Below are 20,913 nucleotides of genomic sequence, written 5' to 3'. Positions count from 1 at the left end.
GATATAAAAGGGAATTTTATATTAAAGGGATTTAATGACATGTTTGCTGTGCCAGTGCCCTGGCAAGAAAGTTTGGCTTGACTTACATTCTTTCCCTGCACCGCAATGTAACGACGAGCCTACCAAAAGAGAGAAAAAGATCAACAGTACATAACCACAAAGAAAACGGAACATTTCTTAAACTAGTTGTGTTTATCTGCACTTATTTGTTCTTATGTCACTTTTCAACATAATATATCTTATACATTATACAATCTTAAAGATTTTACTAGCAAGGAAAACATAATTTGCCCTTAACATACAACTTAATTAATTGCCATATCTCAACAAAACCAGACAAAGACCTGGGGAAAGTGGTAATGAAGGGTGGTTGGTGTTTTTTTTTTGGTTGTTTATAGATCCTCATTCAATTTTAAATGTCTGTCTCTCTGATTTTACAGCAATGGCATCTGAGACACAACTCTTCCCCACTTTTCCCCTCTTTCAATCCTCCTCCTGTCGTCCTCCACGCCCTTAAACTCGCCCCTGTGCTCCGTTCCCTCACTGACTCGTTCTCTGTGCCTCTTTGAGAAGAAGGATGTGGGGTGGTTTGTGCATGTGGCATTTTGGGCTTCTGATTTTGGGGTTAGGATGGGTGCATGGACAAAGCCAGACCAACTTCACAAGGTAAGTTCATGAAGGTTTGTGTGTTTCTGTACGTGCACTGCATGGCAAATTGTTAATATCTAAGCTTCTCATAAAGCAGCAGGATTGATGTTGGAAATAAAACACATAAACACAGTTCGAGGAAACATTACAATGTTACGTTTCTCTTCAACCCTCAATTAGACAGGAAACACTTAATGTCCTGAAAAGTGTTGGTCAGATTTAATTATTGTATTTTTCAAGTCAAGATAAGCTCAATTCAGGATCATTTTAAGTAATTATTATTATTATTATTATTATTATTATTATTATTAGCTGACCTTTAAATTAAACATTTAGTTAGATTCTTGTTTTTGTATTCCATTGTCAGTACAGTTACACACAATCTTGCAAGATGTTCCATTTTCACAATGTAATGCAAATTTCAGTTTCTTCTAAAATGAAGTTTTTTTGTTTTTTTTTTGTACTGATCAGAAACATGAATTTGCATCAGGGTACTTGTTATTAATAAAACTGCTTTTTGTTATTATCATCATTATTATTGTTGTCACTGTTGCTGTTGTTGTTATAGTGATTCGTTTTTTAGTAATTATATTTAGTTTAGTGATTAGTGTGCAATTACTTGGTAACCATTGAATCAAAATGTAAATTATTATATTACTTTTACGGGGAACTGGTGAGATGAATTCCTCGAATGTTATGTAGGCTAAATCACAGAACTTTTTTTTTAAGTCGCACCTTCACGCAGTTCCTCTCACATAATATTAATTTATCTAACACAAGACGTAGTCTTAACACTGTGATTCTGGGCATAGGTTTGTTTTACAGTATCAACAAAATTGTCCCAGTTGTCTTGTTGTAAAATCTTTATTATTCTGTGTTGTTCAGCTCAGGCTGTACAATGTGTATGACATGCCACAAAAACCACCACATTTGTTTCTTAGTCTTAATAATCGTTAAATTCATGCATTATTCTGTAATCAGCCAATTAAAACAGCACCTGTTTAATTAAGCGATAGCTTTGATCAGTGCTGAAAAACCAGGTCATGTGTGACACGTCTGAATGCTGTTTTTGTGTCAGAAGGCTTTATGTTTCTAAATATGCATGTGTTTGTTCAGCTCCACCTTTGTTTTCTGATATTATGTGAATTTCCTCATTCACTCCGTTCCTGATTCTGAAAATGGTCACCTATGTAAGTTTTTATTTGTTTGTTTTTTTATGTGAGTTAGAAATTGATCAAATTGTGTGAGGGAGAATAACAGTGTCAGCTTATGCATGTGACCGGATAGATTTGCTGACAGACTGACTCATAAGGAAAACCATTATAAAAAACGATATCTAAATGAGTTCAGTGGTTCTCTCTGCAACCTCACATCTGAGCACAGCTGTTCAGTTGGCTGTGGTTTGTGTTTATTTCCTACTAATATGACAGAACTTGCAGTATTAAAATATTGCAAGTACTATAAATGTGGGAACAGGATCCAGAAACAACCCACTGAAGAAAGTAAATAAAGGATTCACACATATAAAGGATTTTAATAAGCAGTGACGTTTGTGACTGGTACTATTTAAAATGGTTTATGTGTTTGTTTACGCATTTTTGTGTTCAAAAGCTAAATGAAATGTATATGTGATTTATTGCAGTTTATTGGCATATTATTAACACTACCATTTGAATGTTTTACAGTAGCTCTTTTATGACGCTTTAAGAAATTCATACTTTTATTCAGCAACACTCTAAAAAAATGCTGGTTTGTTTCAACCCAACTTTGGGTCAAATATGGACTAACCCAGGTGCTGGGTTACATTTTTAAATAAATGTATTAACCCAAAAGTTGGGTTAGTCCATATTTGACCCAAAGTTGGATTGAAACAGCCCAGCATTTTTAATCAAAAGTTACAGCAAAGACATTTATAATGTTACAAAACTTTTCTATTTAGAAATGCTGTTCTTTTGAACTATCTATCAAAGAATCCTGAAATATAATTCAAATTGTTTTTACAAAAATATTAAGTAGCACAACTTTTTTCAATATTTATAATAAGAAACATTAAAATGATTAGAATTGTACACATTTCTGAAGGGTCATGTGACACTAAAGACCAGAGTAATGGTTGCTGAAAATTCAGCTTTGCCATCACAGGAATAAATTACATTTTATAATATATCTAAATACAAAACCGTAATTTTAAATAGTTATATTTCATAATATTACAGTAGTTACTGTGTTTTTGATCAAATAAATTCAGCTTTGTTGAGCATAAAATACAAAATATAATATACAAATATTTATTATTATTAAACTGAATCAAGCTATCACTGCATTAAACATGAATCAAACATCTATCATTCTCATTTATTCCTTCCTATTCCTCCTCTATGCTCTCCAGGCCTATATTCCTGTGTGGTGGTCATTTGGTGACAGACTCAGGGTTTGTGGCTAGTGAGGGTTTCCCCTCTCATTACAAACCAAACTCCAAATGCACCTGGTACATCACAGTAAGTCCAGCACCTTCAGATTCTTTTGCTTTTCATTGCTTCAAACCTTGCATTTCCATACCGTCTCCTCTCCCATCAGGTTCCTGAAGGTCATGCTGTGATGCTCCAGTTCAGGATCTTTGATCTAGAGGCGGATCCCACCTGCCGCTACGACTACGTGGATGTCTATAATGGACACTCGTACACAGTGCAGAAACTGGGCCGCTTCTGTGGGACGTTCCGACCCGGAGCCCTCATCTCCACCTCCAACACCATGATGCTGGAGATGGCGTCTGATGGCAGCACAGGCGGAAGAGGATTTCTGGCTTATTTTAGTGGGGGGAAACCACATGTTGATGGTGGGATGGCTTTAGTTTGTCTCAGCAACATAATCCAAATGTAGTTTTTAGTGCTTGACTTAATGCTTAATATAATTAAATACAATTATATAAATGTCATTTATTCCTGTGATGGCAAAGAGCTTAATTTTTTTAGCAGCCATTACTCCAGTCTTCAGGGTCACATGGTAAATTATAGGAAACAAAAGAAATCTATAAATGATGTCTTGACTTTTAATCAATTTAATGCATCCTTGCTGAATAAAAGCATTATTTATTTAATTATTATGATTTTTTTATCTTACTGACCCCCAAATTTTGCAAAGTAGTGTAGTACTGTTTCCCCCCCCCTGTAAATATCTATCTATCTTTCTAATTCTCTTTCCACCCGCTATTCCCTACAGAGAATCAGTTCTGTGGTGGCAGACTGACGAAGCCTCAAGGTTCACTGAAGACACCGAACTGGCCAGAATCTGATTACCCAGCAGGCATCAGCTGCTCTTGGCACATATCTGTGGAGCCCAACATGGTCAGCCTGCAAAGATCAATTCACAGCTCCTTTCCTCTTGCATTTGTCTACTCGCAATCTGTTAAGTCATTAGCAACCAAGTCATCCGAGAACTAATTATATTTAGGTTTACTTGAGACGTGCTGCTATGGCATTTTGTGTATGTGGATGAATTTGAACTCTAGTGTGTGTTTATGATGACAGCATAAACAGTACATGGGAGAGTATATGAAAGACCTCATTCAGAGAAAGTGCGTAAGGTGGGACATGGAAAGAGAGAGAGTGAGAGAGCGGCATGAAAAGTGCATGAAAGAACCTTTATACCTGTTTCAAAAAATTAGCTTTTTACTTACAGAACTACATATCGGAGTGTGTATATGTGTTTGTGTGCATCTGTACATGCTCAGGTGATTGAGGTTAAGTTTGAGAAGCTGGACTTGGAATTAGACACATACTGTCGTTATGACTACGTGGTCCTGTTCAACGGGGGCGAGACCGACGACTCTCGACGTATTGGCAAATTCTGCGGAGACATGGTTCCAGAGTGAGTGCAAACACAATGCACCAGATATCATTCCAATCTATTCATGACATTTAATGAGCCCTTCAAACATTATTCTAAGGACAAGGGATTTTGTAATTTATCTACACAGGAAAAGGATGTTGTTGACTTCTGCGAGGTCAGTCGTCCTAAGGAAAGCTTAGTGAAAGAATGTGCTTCCCAATTTGAAAATACTTTCTCTTTGCACAGTTATCCGTTTCAAAAAATATGTTTATATGTCCTTTGTACTTAGGAAGGTCCATGAAGCCCTTTATTCAAGTGCTGATAATGTTGGATATTAACTTTAAAGATGCACTCTGTAATATTTCCTTCTTAAAAAGCTTTTAATCCCAAATAAATTTTGCACAAATTGCAAATAGTGATAAATTCATTTGACATACATAGATTTACATAGATTCTTTTTACATAGCAAAGAAAAAGTATTTTCTTTGTACTAAGTGTAAACAGTGTTAGATGCAGTTTATACTTACAGTGGCAGATACTATTTGCATCTCAGTATATTGTATCACATTATAAAACAGTATATAATAACATATTCTGTATATTTATAAAAATCAGTGGATACTGCCTCATTGGCACCTTACTTGTTCCTATCCCTAAAGCCCACAAATAAGGCTTAGTAACACTTAAATGTTTTAAATCATGTTCACCCAACTGAGATGCAGTCATATCAGTAGCCCCATCCCCCCAACCCCCCCAAAAATCAATTTTTTTCAACAAGGAGCATGTTACCTCAGGAAGGCCTCAGATCACAAATATTAATGGACATTTTCACTGGCATATTAAATGAATCATGGTTGACTGCTAATAATAGCACATTACCCAAAAATGATTGTTTTGCCTGATTCTGCATCCATGCCACTAGGTGTCAGTATAAGTCCAAGACAGCTGTTATAACATTAAAGGGGGTTTCCTCAATAACCAACTAGTTGATTCTTAGGAATTTGTGTGTAACTGTGCTTGTTTCAGATTCACCTAATCCCATGTAGATCCCATTTAGATTTGGGATACAACAGCCAAATATAGAAACACCTTTAAGACTGTTGTTGTAATATAAATAATGTCCAATAGAGGGATGATGCAGGGATGTAGGCCCTTAGTTAGCATCTCCCTGGTTACCTTGACAGAAAGCCAACAGGGTTTTACTATTGGCTTTTGGATTATTGCAGAAAAGGAGCTCTGTCACCAAAAGGTTTATGGTTCTTACACATTTTGTTCATCAAGATAAGGGGATAAACAAAGTACGCCACGGTTGTACAACTTCAGTGTCACCACCACTGAGCTTCCGGCAACTCTTTTAATATTTATTCAAAATCTACAGACTGGAAAGCTTGCGTTAGAATAGTTTACAAGCGCGTGAGTATAAATATAACAAGACTTTAAAACTCAACTAATAAGTAGATGAATTTACCTGTTCGCGTGATGACATTTAATGTCACCAACAATCTCTGAAGTCCCATTTAGTCACTTAATAAAACGTATTGTTGTAATAATGTTCTTTATATCTCTGTCAGTGCGGTTGTGACCAATGGAAACGAGCTGCTGGTGCACTTTGTATCAGATCTGAGTGTGACAGCTGCAGGCTTTATGGCTCACTACCGGAGTGTTCCCCGTGGCTCCCACACAGCCACTGCTACCCTGGACACAGTACACAGGCCAAGAGTCAACACTTCACCTACTAAACCCACAACTCCATCAGCAAGACCTAAGCCTACACCAAAAGCTCCCTCAAGACCACCATCCAGACCAACTCCTAAGCCAAGATCAAAACCTACACCCAAGCCCAAACCTGTCAGACCTACTCCCCCAACAAGATCTGGTAGAAGAATCACACCAAAACCTGCTGTAAAAGTGCCAGCAAAACCTACAAAGAGGCCTGCACCTAAACCCACAGTTAGACCTCAACCGAAACCAACAAGAACTACAGCAAAGCCAAAAGTAAAGCCTGTTGTCAAACCAACAACAAAGCCAAAGACCAGTCCCATCTCAAAACCTGGGAACAAAACAACAAAAGCAGGTACAAATGCTTAGGTGTATGACCGTGCAATATATCGTTTTTCTCTGTGTGCTCTAGACCAGTGTTTCTCAACCAGGGGTCCGTGGACCCCTAGTGGTCCTTGACGTAAGGCCAGGGGGTCCGTATAAAGTATGCATTTTTGTATAAATTTGGTATATTTTGACATGACATGTTCCCATGAAAGAAAAATCCAATATAGCTGATGATATGGCCAAATACTGGACAAGTCAGCTAACTTGAATTATACTTGACTGTATTTGGTCCTCACAAAGACACAAATGATACATAGATGAGTCAGTTTTGTTCTGGGGGTCCTTGAGGATGGTTCTGAATTGGACTGGGGTACGGTACGCCAAAAGGTTGAGATTCACTGCTCTAGACTACATTTATGATTTGATCTGTTTCTTCCAAGCCTCAGTGGGCAACCCACTGTGTTCCCTACCATGCAAGAGAATAGGCACCCTCGTGACCCGCTTCTGCCCCAGTCATTTTGGTGAGTTGGTTCATTTATCATCTCTTTCATCCTGCTATTTATGTCTGCTTCATTCTCCCCTAATTGCATGTCACAGACATGGGCCCCAGGGGACTCATAGGAAGACAGTTATTTTTAAGCTTTTAGTGCAGACAGCTGTTCGCACAGTAATGATGGTGTAATAATGGATCTTAGAACAGTGCTTACAGCAAACAGCTAATGTAACGGTCAGGCCTCAAAACTATAATAATAATTGTTATTATTTATTATTATTAATTACCTGAATAATTATTACATTATTAAAGCAATAAAACATTAAATATTTAATTATTAAATATTAACTGCTACAGGGTAACACTTCATAATAACTTTCATTTATAAATCATTAACAAACATTATATAATGCTTAACAGATCATTAGTTAATATGTATTCACATAGCTATAAATATGATTATGTTCTTGTTAATGTTTACTAATGAACTTCCTAAACATTACCTAATGATTAACATATGATTATTTAATGTAAATTGAAATGCTTACAAATGTCAGTAAACTTTCAGTTCATATGATCTTCATTTGTTGGTCTTTGTTTGTTGTGTAGACCTCTAGTTACACATCTTAACAAATAATCTATTAATTATTTGTTCATGTTTTTGCAGTACGCAATCTAAAGTGGAAACTCTTCATCATTTGCAAATGTTTATAAATGTTTACTAATCATTAATACCTTTATGAACAGTCATCTCAATGGCAAAAAGTGTGCCGAAAGACCTGAATTTACCCTATTCACACATCTTTACTAATCATTTATTAATAATTTGTTCATGTTTTTGCAGTAGCCAATCTAAAGTTGAAACTATTCATCATTTGTAAATGTTTATAAACAATTACTAATCATTTAGGATCTTTATGGGCATTGGACTTTTAGCTAATGTAACAAGGTTTGTGTAAAGGGTGGCTGGTTGAGTTTAGCTAAATGCATGCTAAAGACATAACGGATTGTAATTTTGGTGATTTGGTACATTGTAAAATGTTTTTATTGCCTCAACACTCACATTAGTATACTACTCGCAAATCTATACTCCTGTCTTCAGCATCACATGATCCTTCAGAAATCATTCTAATATGCTGATTTGGTCCTCAAGAAATATTGCTTATTAATATCAGTGTTGAAAAAGTTGTGCTGCTTAATATTTTTGTGAAAACCATGATACAGGATTCTTTGATGAATAAAAAGTAAAAAAAATAATAATAATGTGTCACTTTTGATCAATTTAATGCATCCTTGCTGAATAAAACTATCAATTTCTCGTAAAAAAACGTAACTTTTGAATGCTACTGTCATTTTATTACACTACCCTTGGCTACAACCACACTCTGTAAAAACAATCATGTCATGACATGTATGTTTTGAAAATAGGATGCAAAGAGCCACAGAGGATTTCCTCCTTGAACAAAGTCTTCCATGGCAATAGAAAACAAACAGCTGTGTGTCTCCATCAAGTGGACACATCTAGAATGAGGTGTTGTGTTTTTATTATCTGCAGTGTGCTGGAAAAGAGCTTTTCACATCAAAGGTGTCTGTCCGTGTTTTCTTGAAACGTGGGACAAAACAGGTCCAGCAAGGCTAACTGCTATTAGCTTTAAAAAATAAAAATATTTTTAATTTTAAATGTCATGAGGGATTAATAATATAATGTATTTAACACAATTATCACCTTCAATTTAATTTTCTCATTATTATACCAAATCTGTGTTTCTTAATGTCCTCTCACTACGTCTAAAACAGTGTGTCCACAGAGAAGGGTTCAATCATTCATATGCAATAAAATGGATAAAAATGTTTTTTTAATGATGAAAAAGAGCTTGTTTTATCAAAAGCAACACTTAATAATATCTCCTATCAAAGCAAGGTTGTTTTTTTAATGACACATGCATGTTTCATAAGATTTTAAAGTTGCGTCCCCACTTTTTGTCAACACCGTCAGACATTCAATAAAATGTAATAAAATCAGGGAATATCAGGGGCAGCTGTCACTCTAAAGGACCCCCTTACCACAGTTCACCTCTGCAGAGTACATCGGTGTCAGGCCTCCGTCAGATGTGTCAACTCCGTCAGTTCTGTCACCTCCGTCAGTTGAATATTTTGATAATATTTCATTATGATATTTTATATTTGTTGTGGAATTTTTGGTCATATGTGAAAGTGCAATCTGTCTGCTAACACGGGAATGTGTTTTGAAATGTTAAAAACATCTTGAATGCTGTTAAAGATAAAGCTGAAATTATATTACACAGTCCAAGGTAAAAAAAGCACATTTTGTTAAAAAAGAGAAAAGTTGGGAGGTTGTATCAAAGCATAGCTCAGTAGCTTAGTACATATAAGATACATAAATGTAGTTTCATTTGTCTGAGTACAAGGCTTTATTTTTTCAATTTTGCACACTGTTTTGTCCCACTTCTCAAGAATGACTAGATGGCCAGCAGACATACAGATAGGTAGAGAGGGGGCAGGCTGTTTTGTGACATAAAACATCGCAGCTGCTCCTGTTTCTCAGCATTAGTCAATCGCTCACACCATAGGCGGAGAGTGAACCAACTCCAGGGTGGCTAAAAGCAGCCAAATGGATCAAAGGATTTCTCAGCTTAACATTTAACTCAAAGCACATATTTTTGTGATTTCAACATGTATCTTATACACATAAAAGTTTTTTTTTAAACCACACACATATACATATTCTTTTCAAAAGAAACAGACAGCCCTGATTTACCATTTAAATTTATTGATCTCTAGTTTTCATCTTTTGATACAGATTGAAATAGAAGCAGTACAATAACTCTTACATATTAATATCCACTAAATTGAAGTATTCTAGTTTCATGTTCAAGCCTATATCTTAATAAATAAGATATATCAGCATGATCTACTTAAGTAAACCATGATGATAAACTCACACCACAGCAGTGGGCATCCAGCATAGTTTCCAGTGCATTAAGACTACAATCTGTCTTCTCCCCTGAGAACTACAACTGTTCTAGACAAACTGTTCTAGAACAAGAATTTCTAATCAAGCTGTTTTAAACACAGTTTTTGAATATTCATATTTTGGTGTTTTCTCCAGAGCGAATATATTTGATACAGATTTAGTCTCTTGTACATTTGATCTGTAGAGTATAACTATATATCTTAATGCAGGTGTGAGGTGTTAAGCCGAGCACAAAGTCGGCAGACCTGCATGATGGCAAACAATGCTCTGTCAAAATGGCTGAAACCTTCCAATTTTGTAGACAACCCAGCTCAATATATTAAAACAGGATAAAAATGTACATTGGGTCCCTGTCAAGAACACGGACTAGCGCAGACACATTAAGTCATTTATGTGCAAATCATATATTCTGTCTAGATTTAAATACTACGCTTGTGCAATGCAGCAAATTCTTTATCTCATTATATGATACAATAGTATTAAGTATGAGGCTTTCAAAACTCAAGTTATTAATGAATAATGAATGAATCCCTGTGAATGATGAAATATATAAAACACAAAAAAAAAAAATAAATAAAAAACTATGTCCTCACACCTATTGCAACTATTCGGCCTGCCTGACTTTGAAATTGGAGGACAGAACAACAGAGACATAACATCTTTTTTGACAGCCACGACATCTGATTCATCAATGACCTCAATTTGTCATTCACAGCAACAGAAAGACATTCACAAAGAAATTCACATATATTGTTAAACCACACCAATCTCTCAGACTAAATAACCTGTATATTTTGTCAACAGGTGTTTCACTAAAGCACTTTTCACACTCTCTTATAAGAGCACCACTTTACTGAAAGTATCTGATTGGATGAATGAAAATTCAACTATCCAGCAGAAAGACCAGTGACAACTCAAGCTGTATGCAGTACAACAAAGCAGAATACAGCCAACTAGTAGCACTTTCTATAAGTTATTAATAATTATGATTTACCAGACATTTTTGTGTAGCCCAATGACTACAGTTAACCTGTGTTTTTCAAAACTGGCCTTTACAAGTAAAAACAGTACTTGCTGATATGTTTTTCAACAATGATATGGCTTTGTTTTTCTCCTTTCAGTCTTACCACCAAAGCCTTCAAATGTCAAGTCATAGAGAAGCGTATACAATCAATAACAATGCATAGTTACAGTAGATTAAAATATAGCGCTTCAACTGAAATCTACAGTTACTAGCTATGCTGCCACACACCTTAATTAAGGTCTATAATTAATAGTAATGACAGTATAGAGTGAAATGTAATGTTTATTAAAAATTGTGAAGGGTGTAGTTTAGCACTGCAGTGATGTAAACTCCACCCCTCTCATTTCCCTTTGCTTCAAACACTTTGGCTGAAACTATTTGTGTTTGTCTGCACTTCCTGTTTAAAGGGTTTGTTAAAAAGAGGGAGGAAATGTGAGTGGGCGGATGAGAGAAAAAGCCAGACAGTGACAGATAGACTGAGAAAGAGAATTCCAATAATGAAGAGTGTTACAATATAAGGTGTCCTAGTAAAAGCTCAATAATGCATCATGCGTCATGCACCCCTCTCGAGTGAAACTTATGAGAACTTTCTGGAAAGTTTGTTCAACAATACAGCCCCTGGGGAGCAAACGTGGCAGAGTTAGCTTGCTGATTACAGAGTAGCAATGACTGACCACCCGACAGCAAAAAAACAGCCTCCCTCCAAAGTCCTTACAATGAACCCTACTAAAACATTCACAGTTTTTGTCAATAAATGCCTACTGTGCACTTTTTTCTGTGACCATATCAAACTTAAAGGTGCAATAGGTGATTGTCTTCAGAAACAATTTTTGTTATGCTGGTTGAAAGTCTCTTCACATTCCAATAGCAATTATTAGAAGTGAGCTACGTGCATGAACTGTGTTCCGATCGATATGATCCCTACACAGTGTTCATTGTTCCCTACTCCCTGAGCAGGGGAAATCCGTTGAAGTTTGCTTCACTTCAGAACATGGGCTGGAATTGGGAACCTGATGTAGCCTATTGTAGTAATGTTGTCTCTGGTCTGTGAGTGTAAATGCGTTCAGGGGGCGTGGCTTTGGACGGCGATTGCAGGGAGGGTGGGACGTTCGCTTTCAGTGCTATCAGGCTAAAGTTAGCATTTTCCAAGATCTCCTATTGTACCTTTAAAGGGACAGTTCACCCAACATGAAAATTATGTCATCATTTACATACCATTTCATTACAAATCTTTCTTTCTTCTGTGGAACGCAAAAGGCTTAAAATCTGATCTCTTCATCATACAAAGTGAAGAAGACTTGGAATATACCAGTGTAGTCATATGGATTAATTTCATGTTACCTTTATGTCCTTCTTAGTGCTTGAAACTTCTGGGTCCTATTCATAAAAATTCAAATATCTTGTGCTTTGCAAAAGAAAGAAAGCCAGATGAATTTTGAAAAAACGTGAGGGTCAGTAAATAATGACAATTATCATTTTTGGGTGGCCGATCCTTTTTAAAGTGATACTGCAGAAATCATTCAAACATTGTTCACAAAGTAAAATCCAAAACAAGAATTTTAAACCTGACCAGCAGTCAGTGCCTCCTATTGTCCCTTTAGCTTTTTTTGCTCTGGTCCGTAGATCTGATATGCCTGCCAACCAAACCAGGCTATGATGCACGCTATGCACCCCTGCAGGAGCACCATGACCCCATAGGTGGACCAGAGTGTTGGTCCAGGAAGCCTAGGTGGCGTTACAGATGTTAGTACCAAAGTTGGATTGAGAAGCAGGGCCCACATCTCCACTTTGATCATTTGCAGCTCATCCAGGATCGACAGGAACGTGCAGCAATGGAACCACTGATGGCTGTGACCCCAAATATCAAAATTTCCTGGAGAAAAACGTTCTGGGATCTTACTGATATTGAAGATGGCAGATACCACCAGCCAAAAGCAATGGCGGTAGAAGAAGGTAGCCAAGGTGGAGAACAGATGAGGGGAGGAGGATGACGGAGAGCTCGCGGAGGGACTCAGGAGACGGTAGAAGACAGGAGCGGAGGAGATGAAAAACGGAAGGAGGAAGACAAGGGTGCGGACAGCATAGCGGTACTTCCGCCAGCACTGTCTGGTGTTACAGCAGGTGATGACGCATATGATAGCGATCAGACAGGAGGATGGGATGTAGAGGCTTTCAAAGAACAGTTGGACCTGAGTAGGAGAAGATGCAGAGGGCCAAGACTCTACATCAGCGTTCAAGCTCTTCCTTCGAGTAGAGTTCTTTCCCTCAAATCCAATCTCTGGTATTCCTGCTTGAGGATGGATATAGTAGAAATACGCCAGTGAGGAACCCACCGTATACGCACTAATAGTCCCATAGTCCACAAAGAAACAGATTTCACGAATGATGAGTGACATGGAGTTGAGGAGATGAGCCAGACTGCTGCCTAGCAGCAGGTACAACACCCCCAAGAAGTAGTTCCAGAAAGGGTAGAAAAAAGGATTGCTAGGTTCAGGCGCTCCTTCCCACGTGAAAACCTCCAGAAAGTGAAAGGTGAACACGAAGATGGGGAGGAAGTGTGTCCAGAAGTTTCCGGTCTCATTGGTGGGACGAAATGCAGAGACTAGGCACTGCCGTAGACTGTAATTGGGAAAACGATAACCAGACAGAATGAAGTTCTCAGTCACTCTTGGTGGAACGTCAGTGTAACGTAGTAATGGAAGTGACCACATGACTGGACCGAAAGATAAATTCACTGATTAGCAATAAAAATATCTCCTGAGTTTAGAATCATTGTTGAATTAGATTAATTGAACTGATAACATGTATAGCTAGCACTACGATGTTGTAGGTAGTCGTTATGTCGTAGTATTGCTTAGAGAAGGCTAGACTATCAAACTCTATGGCATCACAGAGACATAACGGTCATTTTAATAATCCTTTAGAAGCTTTTATGGAGTTCATGTGCAGATTTCAGCTGGCAAAGGCAAATCCCATGGCTCAATACAAATCCCAACAACATGTGCTGAAATGACTGTGGTTTTATCTGAAATAAATAATCCTGCTGTTGCAAGTGCAAAGGTCAATGGCTCCAGGGTCTCTTTTTTCCGTTAGCTCAAGTCTTTAGAGTTATCGGCATGGTAGATTCGTCTTAAAACAATTACGATTATTTAAAAATAAATAAATAAATAAATAAATAAATAAGCAATCGCAGAGGATCCTTCTCGATAGGCTACACCGTGAGGTTCATGTCACCTGAGGTCCACACGACTTCGGTCACACATGAGCAAACTGAGCGTTTTTCAGTGCGGAAGGTCTCTTTTGCTTCTCACTGCGGCTGCATCTCTCCTGCATTAAAGCTTTTGAAAGTAGGTCATGTGGGACACCATCGGGCACCGACCGGTCTCTGAAAACGAGCGTCACCCCTCAGTGTATTATTCATGCAACGCCGTGCATAATTCATCGGCCAGATTATCGCATGCTGTCTCATATGAAGATGCACTGCTGCCGATTAGTTGATGATCTCGAAAACAGCCGTTTCATGCAGTCTCACAGCGGCGTTTTACCTCAGAAAAGGGAACAGAGAACATTTCTCACGATTCAGCTGTCTGTAGCGGCTAATTCCTCTATTTCCGCCCATGTTAAATGCAGTTGTGCTGGTTTAAGCGTGTCTTCGCTCGACATTCGCATTGCGGTGCTGTGCTTTTTCCAGGAAGGAGATTCGTTTCTGCTGGACAGCACTTCTAAATAAACAGTCAACCGGCGTTCAGTCCTTTTATCAATAGATAATAGATTGCCCTTGACTTTTTGCTTAAATGCCGGCTGTGAGGTGCTGTCGGACTGTCTGTCGCTCTCTCGTCCGGCCGTTATTAATCAGGATAAAAGCGTCCGTGTTTCCAGCTCCGGCAAAGCAGCGCAGCTCTCTAACGTGATGTGTGTTTTGCGGTCTTCAGAAGTGTACAACAAATTCTCTCTCTCTCTCTCTCTCCTCACAGACACTTATGTATCTCTATCTCCCCCCCACGTGCTAAGCAAAACATAGGCTACGGCATTTATACAGACTACTGAAATAACTGATATCAATAGATTGTCACAGGCCTTGTTTTACTGCAAAGTTAATATAATTTACAGTATATGTCAAATGACAGTTTTGTATTTTAGGGAAAGCTGTTTGTTTTAAACTTTAAACATTTTGCCCTATGGGCAAGCTGTTTTCTAGCTAGCTAACAAGACAAGGTTGTGCTACATTTAAACTTCTTCATATTTTGTATAAATATGATACATTGTAGTCAACTGTAAATTGATATACATCTAAGTACTACAGAAAAACTGTTGCTAGATGCTTTGTGTGTTTTAAAGTGGCTCAGATGGAAAACTGGGATTGTGCTTTTTTTTTGTTTACACTTGCAACAATATCCTTTCTGTGTCTCGTGAGCAAAAAAAGATTTGTTACAGTGTACATGCAGCCTTATTTACACAATACAGTGATCGCTGAAGTTTCTCACTGCCTTTCAAAAAAACTCTAATGTACCATATCATGTACTGTGTATACTAATACTAATGTACTTATATAAAAAGAGTGTTTTTAAAAACCACCTTGTATGATTTAAATACGAGCAATACCTCTCTTCTGCTTCTTCAATAGACAGGAGAGTAGAAGGAGAGGGGGAACAGAATTGGATCTCAAGTCATAATTCAAACACGTTATGAACTCAATTTATTTGAGCTTACTAGCAATAAAACACAATTTGAATCACCCAATACACATACTTCTAGGCAGTCTGAATTCTTCATAATGACACCATAACATTTCATGAAACCATTCTGTCGCAGCTAACAGCACAGACTGTTAACCTGTTAGCTTCTCTGTTCAATTACTGTATGCACAACACAAACCCATCTGAACTCCTGAGTCCTCCAGCATAAAGCGGTCTATAGTGTAGGCTAACCATGACAGGTGGTCCTATGATGGGTAGTTGAGTTGAGAGAATAGTGCTACCATAGAGAATATTTTTTTTACACAGGCCAGCTGTTGGGTCAGCTGGCAGACTGGGCAGCAAGTGTCTGGTTGTGCTGATTTTGGATTATTTCTAAAGCATGTTGTGATGGGACAGTATTTGTCATTTGTCAGTGGTTACTTACAGTCTAATAATCATCCTCTCATATCATAAACATGACTTTTGAAAAAGTAGCAGTAGTAGTAGTATTTTTTTTTTTAATGAACTACTCTTCTATATTTTAAGCCTTTTTCATGTGCTTGAGCACCTCTAAGGATCATATTTTATTTAGACATTTTAATAAAATATTTAACATGATTTCCTGTCATTTAAATATGAATAGGTCAGCTGGCTTTGTGTGGGCATACTGTAGTTCCTATACATACAGTTTTTAATACATGGCATTCAGAATACTGCCGTTTATCAAAAAAATGCCATTAGGGCTGTCACGATATCAGATTTTTCACTACACGATTATCGTGACCACAAAAATTCACGATAACGATATATCATAATATAGAAATCTTGAAGAATAAATACATAAATAAATAAACTATGCTCACAGTCAAATTCATCTTTATTTTTTTTCATTTTTTGACCAATGAATCACACCATTGCATACAAAAAGAACAATTGCACTAAACAGAAGAGACTATAATGCTAACTTTTTAGTTTACTACAGCATCAAAGTACATTTTATGAGAATAACAACATATTTACTCCAAACGAGTGTTTTAAATAACTTCCTTCTGTGAACTGATTCTTATCACAGAATTAGGCAGAAATTATATTATTTTATAGTATTATACAGCGATTATCCTATAAATACATATCCTTATTAAAATACCTGAGATGGCTTGAATAACACAGATAAACCATATACTGTTGCAATCATGTGTTGACTGTCTTAATGTTTCATGTTTCATCATATAAAACATTTCTTTCTGCATTTTACTCATCTACAGCAATAGCCGGATGATACAGGGAATTCCTGGAACGTCATAAGTTCTATTACTCCTATAAGTCTTACTTGTGGACTTTCTGTGCAAGGGCGTCGGGTATGAATGAAACAAATGACATGTGAGAGTTTAGCGTTCCATAATGGCGATGGCGCTGCATTATTATGTGTCCTATGTGTACTATTCATTTTTAAATATCATCAATACCGGTATATCACGACACCCCTAGATGTGTGAACCCATGTGTATATATGCTTATTTGCATCAGCAAGAAATATTACTGCTGTATTTTTTCTTTTCACGGTGATCTTTGGGTGGTTAGGGGGTGAGCTTTGCTGTGTGGCAGCTGCTCGATTATTGACTGGCTGCTGTGTATTTGGTGGCCACCGGCCAGAGGATTAGCCAGGGAAGGTCTCTGTGGGTACTGAAGTATACTAGTTTATAGATGAGATGGAAGATGAATTCAGTACCTATGGAGGTAAAATGGGAGTAGGTGGGAGAAGATCAGATGTGTCGCCATAGTTATCAGATGAAAACCACAGACTTCACCCTTTCAGCAAAGTACATGCTTCACATACAGTACAGAACAAACCAAAACTAAGATCAAATTCGAGACCCCCAGCGCTCTAATACCTCAAACAAGTTGAGACTGGTTCTCATCTGCAAGATTCAAGTTGTCAGGTATTTGAAGGCATGTTTATTTAGGAGTTTTAGCATTTAAATATTACAGATTCATCCATTTGCTGTATCTGTGGCAGTATGTAAAACATATTTCACAAAAAAACTGAAAATGTCTTCACAAATTAATGCTATGGTGAGGATTTATACGTTAAATCCTGTATCAGTGTCATGACAGATACAGTCCTTGAGAGGACATTGGAAAGGGTTAATAGGATAAGAACTGCCCCCTGTGTGTGAGTGACTACACCAACAACATACTGTATGATAAAGGCAAATGCACTGTTAAATATTGCTAAGACATAAGATAACAAACAGATGGATGGCCGAATGCACATGAATTTCTGAAGAGGAAGAACAGATGTGCATTTGTGTTACCTGATGCCTGGAGGGCGCTGATCCACGTGACATGCGAGGGATCGTCGGTCTGAATCCTGCAGAGGTACATGACGACACAGCTTTTCAATAGTCTTTACAACATGCTTTGTGAGTGATGCATTGTGGTTTTCGGCCCATTCAAAAAGATCATGCAGGTCATGCATGCATTCACAAACAAAAAAGTTTTTTTCTTTCCCAATTTGAAACAAAACATTAAAAGCTGTTGAATTGAATACACACACTCTGACATCCCATATCCAGATACATACTCACCAATGATCAGGTCTGGTTCTGGACCCTGGTGCATGTAAAAAAAAAAAATGTTTCTTCCCTGCTGGCACTATAGTTAAGATTTCCATTGGCCCTGCCAAATGTTTTCTGGCCCAAATAGAACAAATATTTTTAGCAAGATTAATGTTAACCTGTTTTAACAAAAAGTTATAATGTAATTCAGACAGTATTTACTATAATATATAGTGTGCCAAAATATTTGTTTTGAATTTTTATCTTATTATGAATGATGCTTTCAAGACCATCACAAGACATGCTTGCAGTTTTGACAAAACTATCTTAGTCAAGTAGTTATCAAAGAAAACCGAATATTTACGTAAGACAAAAAAAAACAAACATACATGATCATCAAATGTAAGATGTAAAAAAACAGCACTGACCTTACAGGGCAAGTGTCATTTCTGTCAGCAAAAGTTCAAAGGTCACCAGAGGGAGAATGATGGATATCTATTAGGAAGATAATGGTGTAAACAGGATCTTAAAATCTAAAGTCATCCTTTGTTTTAAAAGCCAGATAACACAATATACAAAGCAGGGAAATTAGGAAATGATGAAATGAGAGGTCAAAGTATATTCTAATCACCTGTTTTAACACATGCTGTTCCTGAGCTAATCACAGTTTCCAAAAGGTGCAACCAGTGCTTAATCAGGACAAAGAGGTTGATAAAGTAGAGGAGTATAAATACCTTGGAACCACTTTTGATACAACCTTAAAATTTCAGCAGAATACAGAGGCAATTATCAAGAAGGTTCACCAAAGAATGTTTACCCTGAGGAAATTGAACTCTTTCTGTGTACAAATATCTATATTGAGTGCATTGAGCTTTTCATTCCTATGCTGGTTTCCATCTCTTTCTATAAAGAATAAAAATCACCTCCAAACTATAGTTAGGACTTGCTCAAAAATTACTAGTGTGCCACTGCGGAGCCTAACTGAATTTTATGAGCAGCAAGTGATAAGGAAAGCTTGGAGTATCATGACTGATGACACGCACCCTTACACATGCACTTTGACATAATGCCTTCTGGCAGACGGTATTAAGTATTAAGTGTTTGACCAATCAATTTAAGTTTACCTTTGTACCAGAAGCCATTCATATTTGTAATTTGAATTTTATTAAGGACTCTTAATGTGTCTGTATTATTTATAGATTTCATAAGTGGTTTAATTTACTTTGAAGCATGTTGTATTGTTGTAATTTGTAATTATGTGAAAGTGTCTTATTGATGTTTCTTCTGTGATTCAATTCTTGTGTTTTTATGTTTATTTGGGAAGAAGTTTGTGATGTGCTGCCCATGCCCTACTGCAATTGCCCCCTGTGGGATTAATAAAGTACACATCAGGAGTCACCCAAAAATGGATTATTGCTGGCAACGTGCAATAAGGAACACTTGGCACTTACTACACCTCCTCAATGCTGTTATAAGTTCATCCCAGCGTTCTTTCCAATTAAATTCGGCTACAGACAGGTACAACCGACAGAGCACCAGGGAATAAACCCCCTCTGAGCTTACACCTACTTCAGCTTGAACTGTTCCTTCACGTCCTGTTTCTAATTTTGTTAGCACCCTGTGTACTTTCTCAAACCCTGGACACTTCACGTTCATTGTTTATTACATATTGTGAAATAAATGCTGAGCTCACTGTATCAGTTTTCAATGACCACCACTCAACATAAAATACAATAATCTCCCAAAAACATGCTAGGAAAAAATAAATAAATAAATATGTTTTTGTGTGTGTGTGTGTGTACACATTTTTGAGCTATGATCACTCTGGGTTTTTAGCAATTCAGTTTTCGAATTAGGAGTAAAATAGGGTCTGTAATAAGAATTACCTAAATAGACTTTCACTTTTTGTTCTACAACATAAAATACAGTCATACTTGTCAACGATTTTTTTTAAACGTAAAACGCCAACCTCATATGTCCTCCGCCCGGAGCTGCTTCCGTGTACAACAGTGAGCGCAATCTATATTAAATTGATTATTACGTATGGTTATTTTTCTTACAAAAATGCATCGATTCGCTACAGGAGGCCTTTGTTCACCCCCCAGGGCCGTGTGAGACACTTTGTTTTTTATGGATGGGCGCTTTTTATTTCACTTCTTTTGGACTGATGCACTGCAACAAATTGACTGCAATGATAGAGCTTGGAATAGCCAAGACAATTTTTAATATAACTCCGACTGGATTCGTCTGAAAGAAGAAAGTCATATACACCTAGGATGCCTCGGGGGTGAGTAAAACACAGCCTAATTTTCATTTTTGGGTGAACTAACCCTTTAAGCTGTTAACCTTAAGTTTCAAAAGTTGTTAAAGGGGTCATATGATGCGATTTCAAGTTTTCCTTTCTCTTTGGAGTGTTACAAGCTGTTCATGCATAGATAAGATCTCTAAAGTTGCAAAGACTAAAGTCTCAAACCCAAAGAGATATTCTTTATAAAAGTTAAGACTCGTCCACGCCCTCCTAAAACGCCTCGTTTAAACACGCCCCCACATATCTACGTCACTGTGTGGGAAGATTTGCATAACACCGCCCAAATGTTCACGCAAAGAAAGAAAGCGTAACTTTGATTCTCGCTGTAGTATTGTTG

General features: G+C 37.3%; 2 protein-coding genes across 2 annotated transcripts; one reads left to right on the top strand and one right to left on the bottom strand.

Annotated features, from left to right (window-relative positions):
- The first annotated feature begins 577 nt into the window (after positions 1-577).
- On the top strand, positions 578-9,495 carry LOC107677833 (procollagen C-endopeptidase enhancer 1-like). Its single transcript, XM_016472872.1, has 8 exons — positions 578-666; positions 3,038-3,146; positions 3,226-3,484; positions 3,868-3,992; positions 4,379-4,515; positions 6,048-6,550; positions 6,963-7,043; positions 9,491-9,495. Exons 1-8 carry the CDS (start codon positions 578-580, stop codon positions 9,493-9,495), a joined length of 1,308 nt encoding a protein of 435 aa, XP_016328358.1.
- Positions 9,496-12,483: 2,988 nt separating this feature from the next.
- LOC107677840 (progestin and adipoQ receptor family member 9-like) lies at positions 12,484-14,951 on the bottom strand. Its single transcript, XM_016472889.1, has one exon. The coding sequence runs from the start codon at positions 13,743-13,745 to the stop codon at positions 12,621-12,623; it is 1,125 nt and encodes a 374-aa protein (XP_016328375.1). The 5' UTR covers positions 13,746-14,951; the 3' UTR covers positions 12,484-12,620.
- Positions 14,952-20,913: the final 5,962 nt, after the last annotated feature.

This window comes from Sinocyclocheilus anshuiensis, unplaced genomic scaffold (genome assembly GCF_001515605.1).
Source record: "Sinocyclocheilus anshuiensis isolate Anshui unplaced genomic scaffold, SAMN03320099.WGS_v1.1 scaffold1077, whole genome shotgun sequence".
Classification (NCBI taxonomy): Eukaryota; Metazoa; Chordata; class Actinopteri; order Cypriniformes; family Cyprinidae; genus Sinocyclocheilus; species Sinocyclocheilus anshuiensis.
Note: the sequence above shows the minus strand (reverse complement) of the source record. Positions and strands in the feature narration are given on the sequence as shown.

What these genes read in the sequence shown, in the direction of transcription:
- LOC107677840 (XM_016472889.1), bottom strand. Translation starts at nt 13,745, where the DNA reads ATGTGGTCACTTCCATTACTACGTTACACTGACGTTCCACCAAGAGTG.
- LOC107677833 (XM_016472872.1), top strand. Translation starts at nt 578, where the DNA reads ATGTGGGGTGGTTTGTGCATGTGGCATTTTGGGCTTCTGATTTTGGGG. An exon ending in GGGGAAACCACATGTTGATG is followed by an intron (nt 3,485 to 3,867) that starts GTGGGATGGCTT and finishes TATTCCCTACAG; the next exon opens with AGAATCAGTTCTGTGGTGGC. An exon ending in TATCTGTGGAGCCCAACATG is followed by an intron (nt 3,993 to 4,378) that starts GTCAGCCTGCAA and finishes GTACATGCTCAG; the next exon opens with GTGATTGAGGTTAAGTTTGA.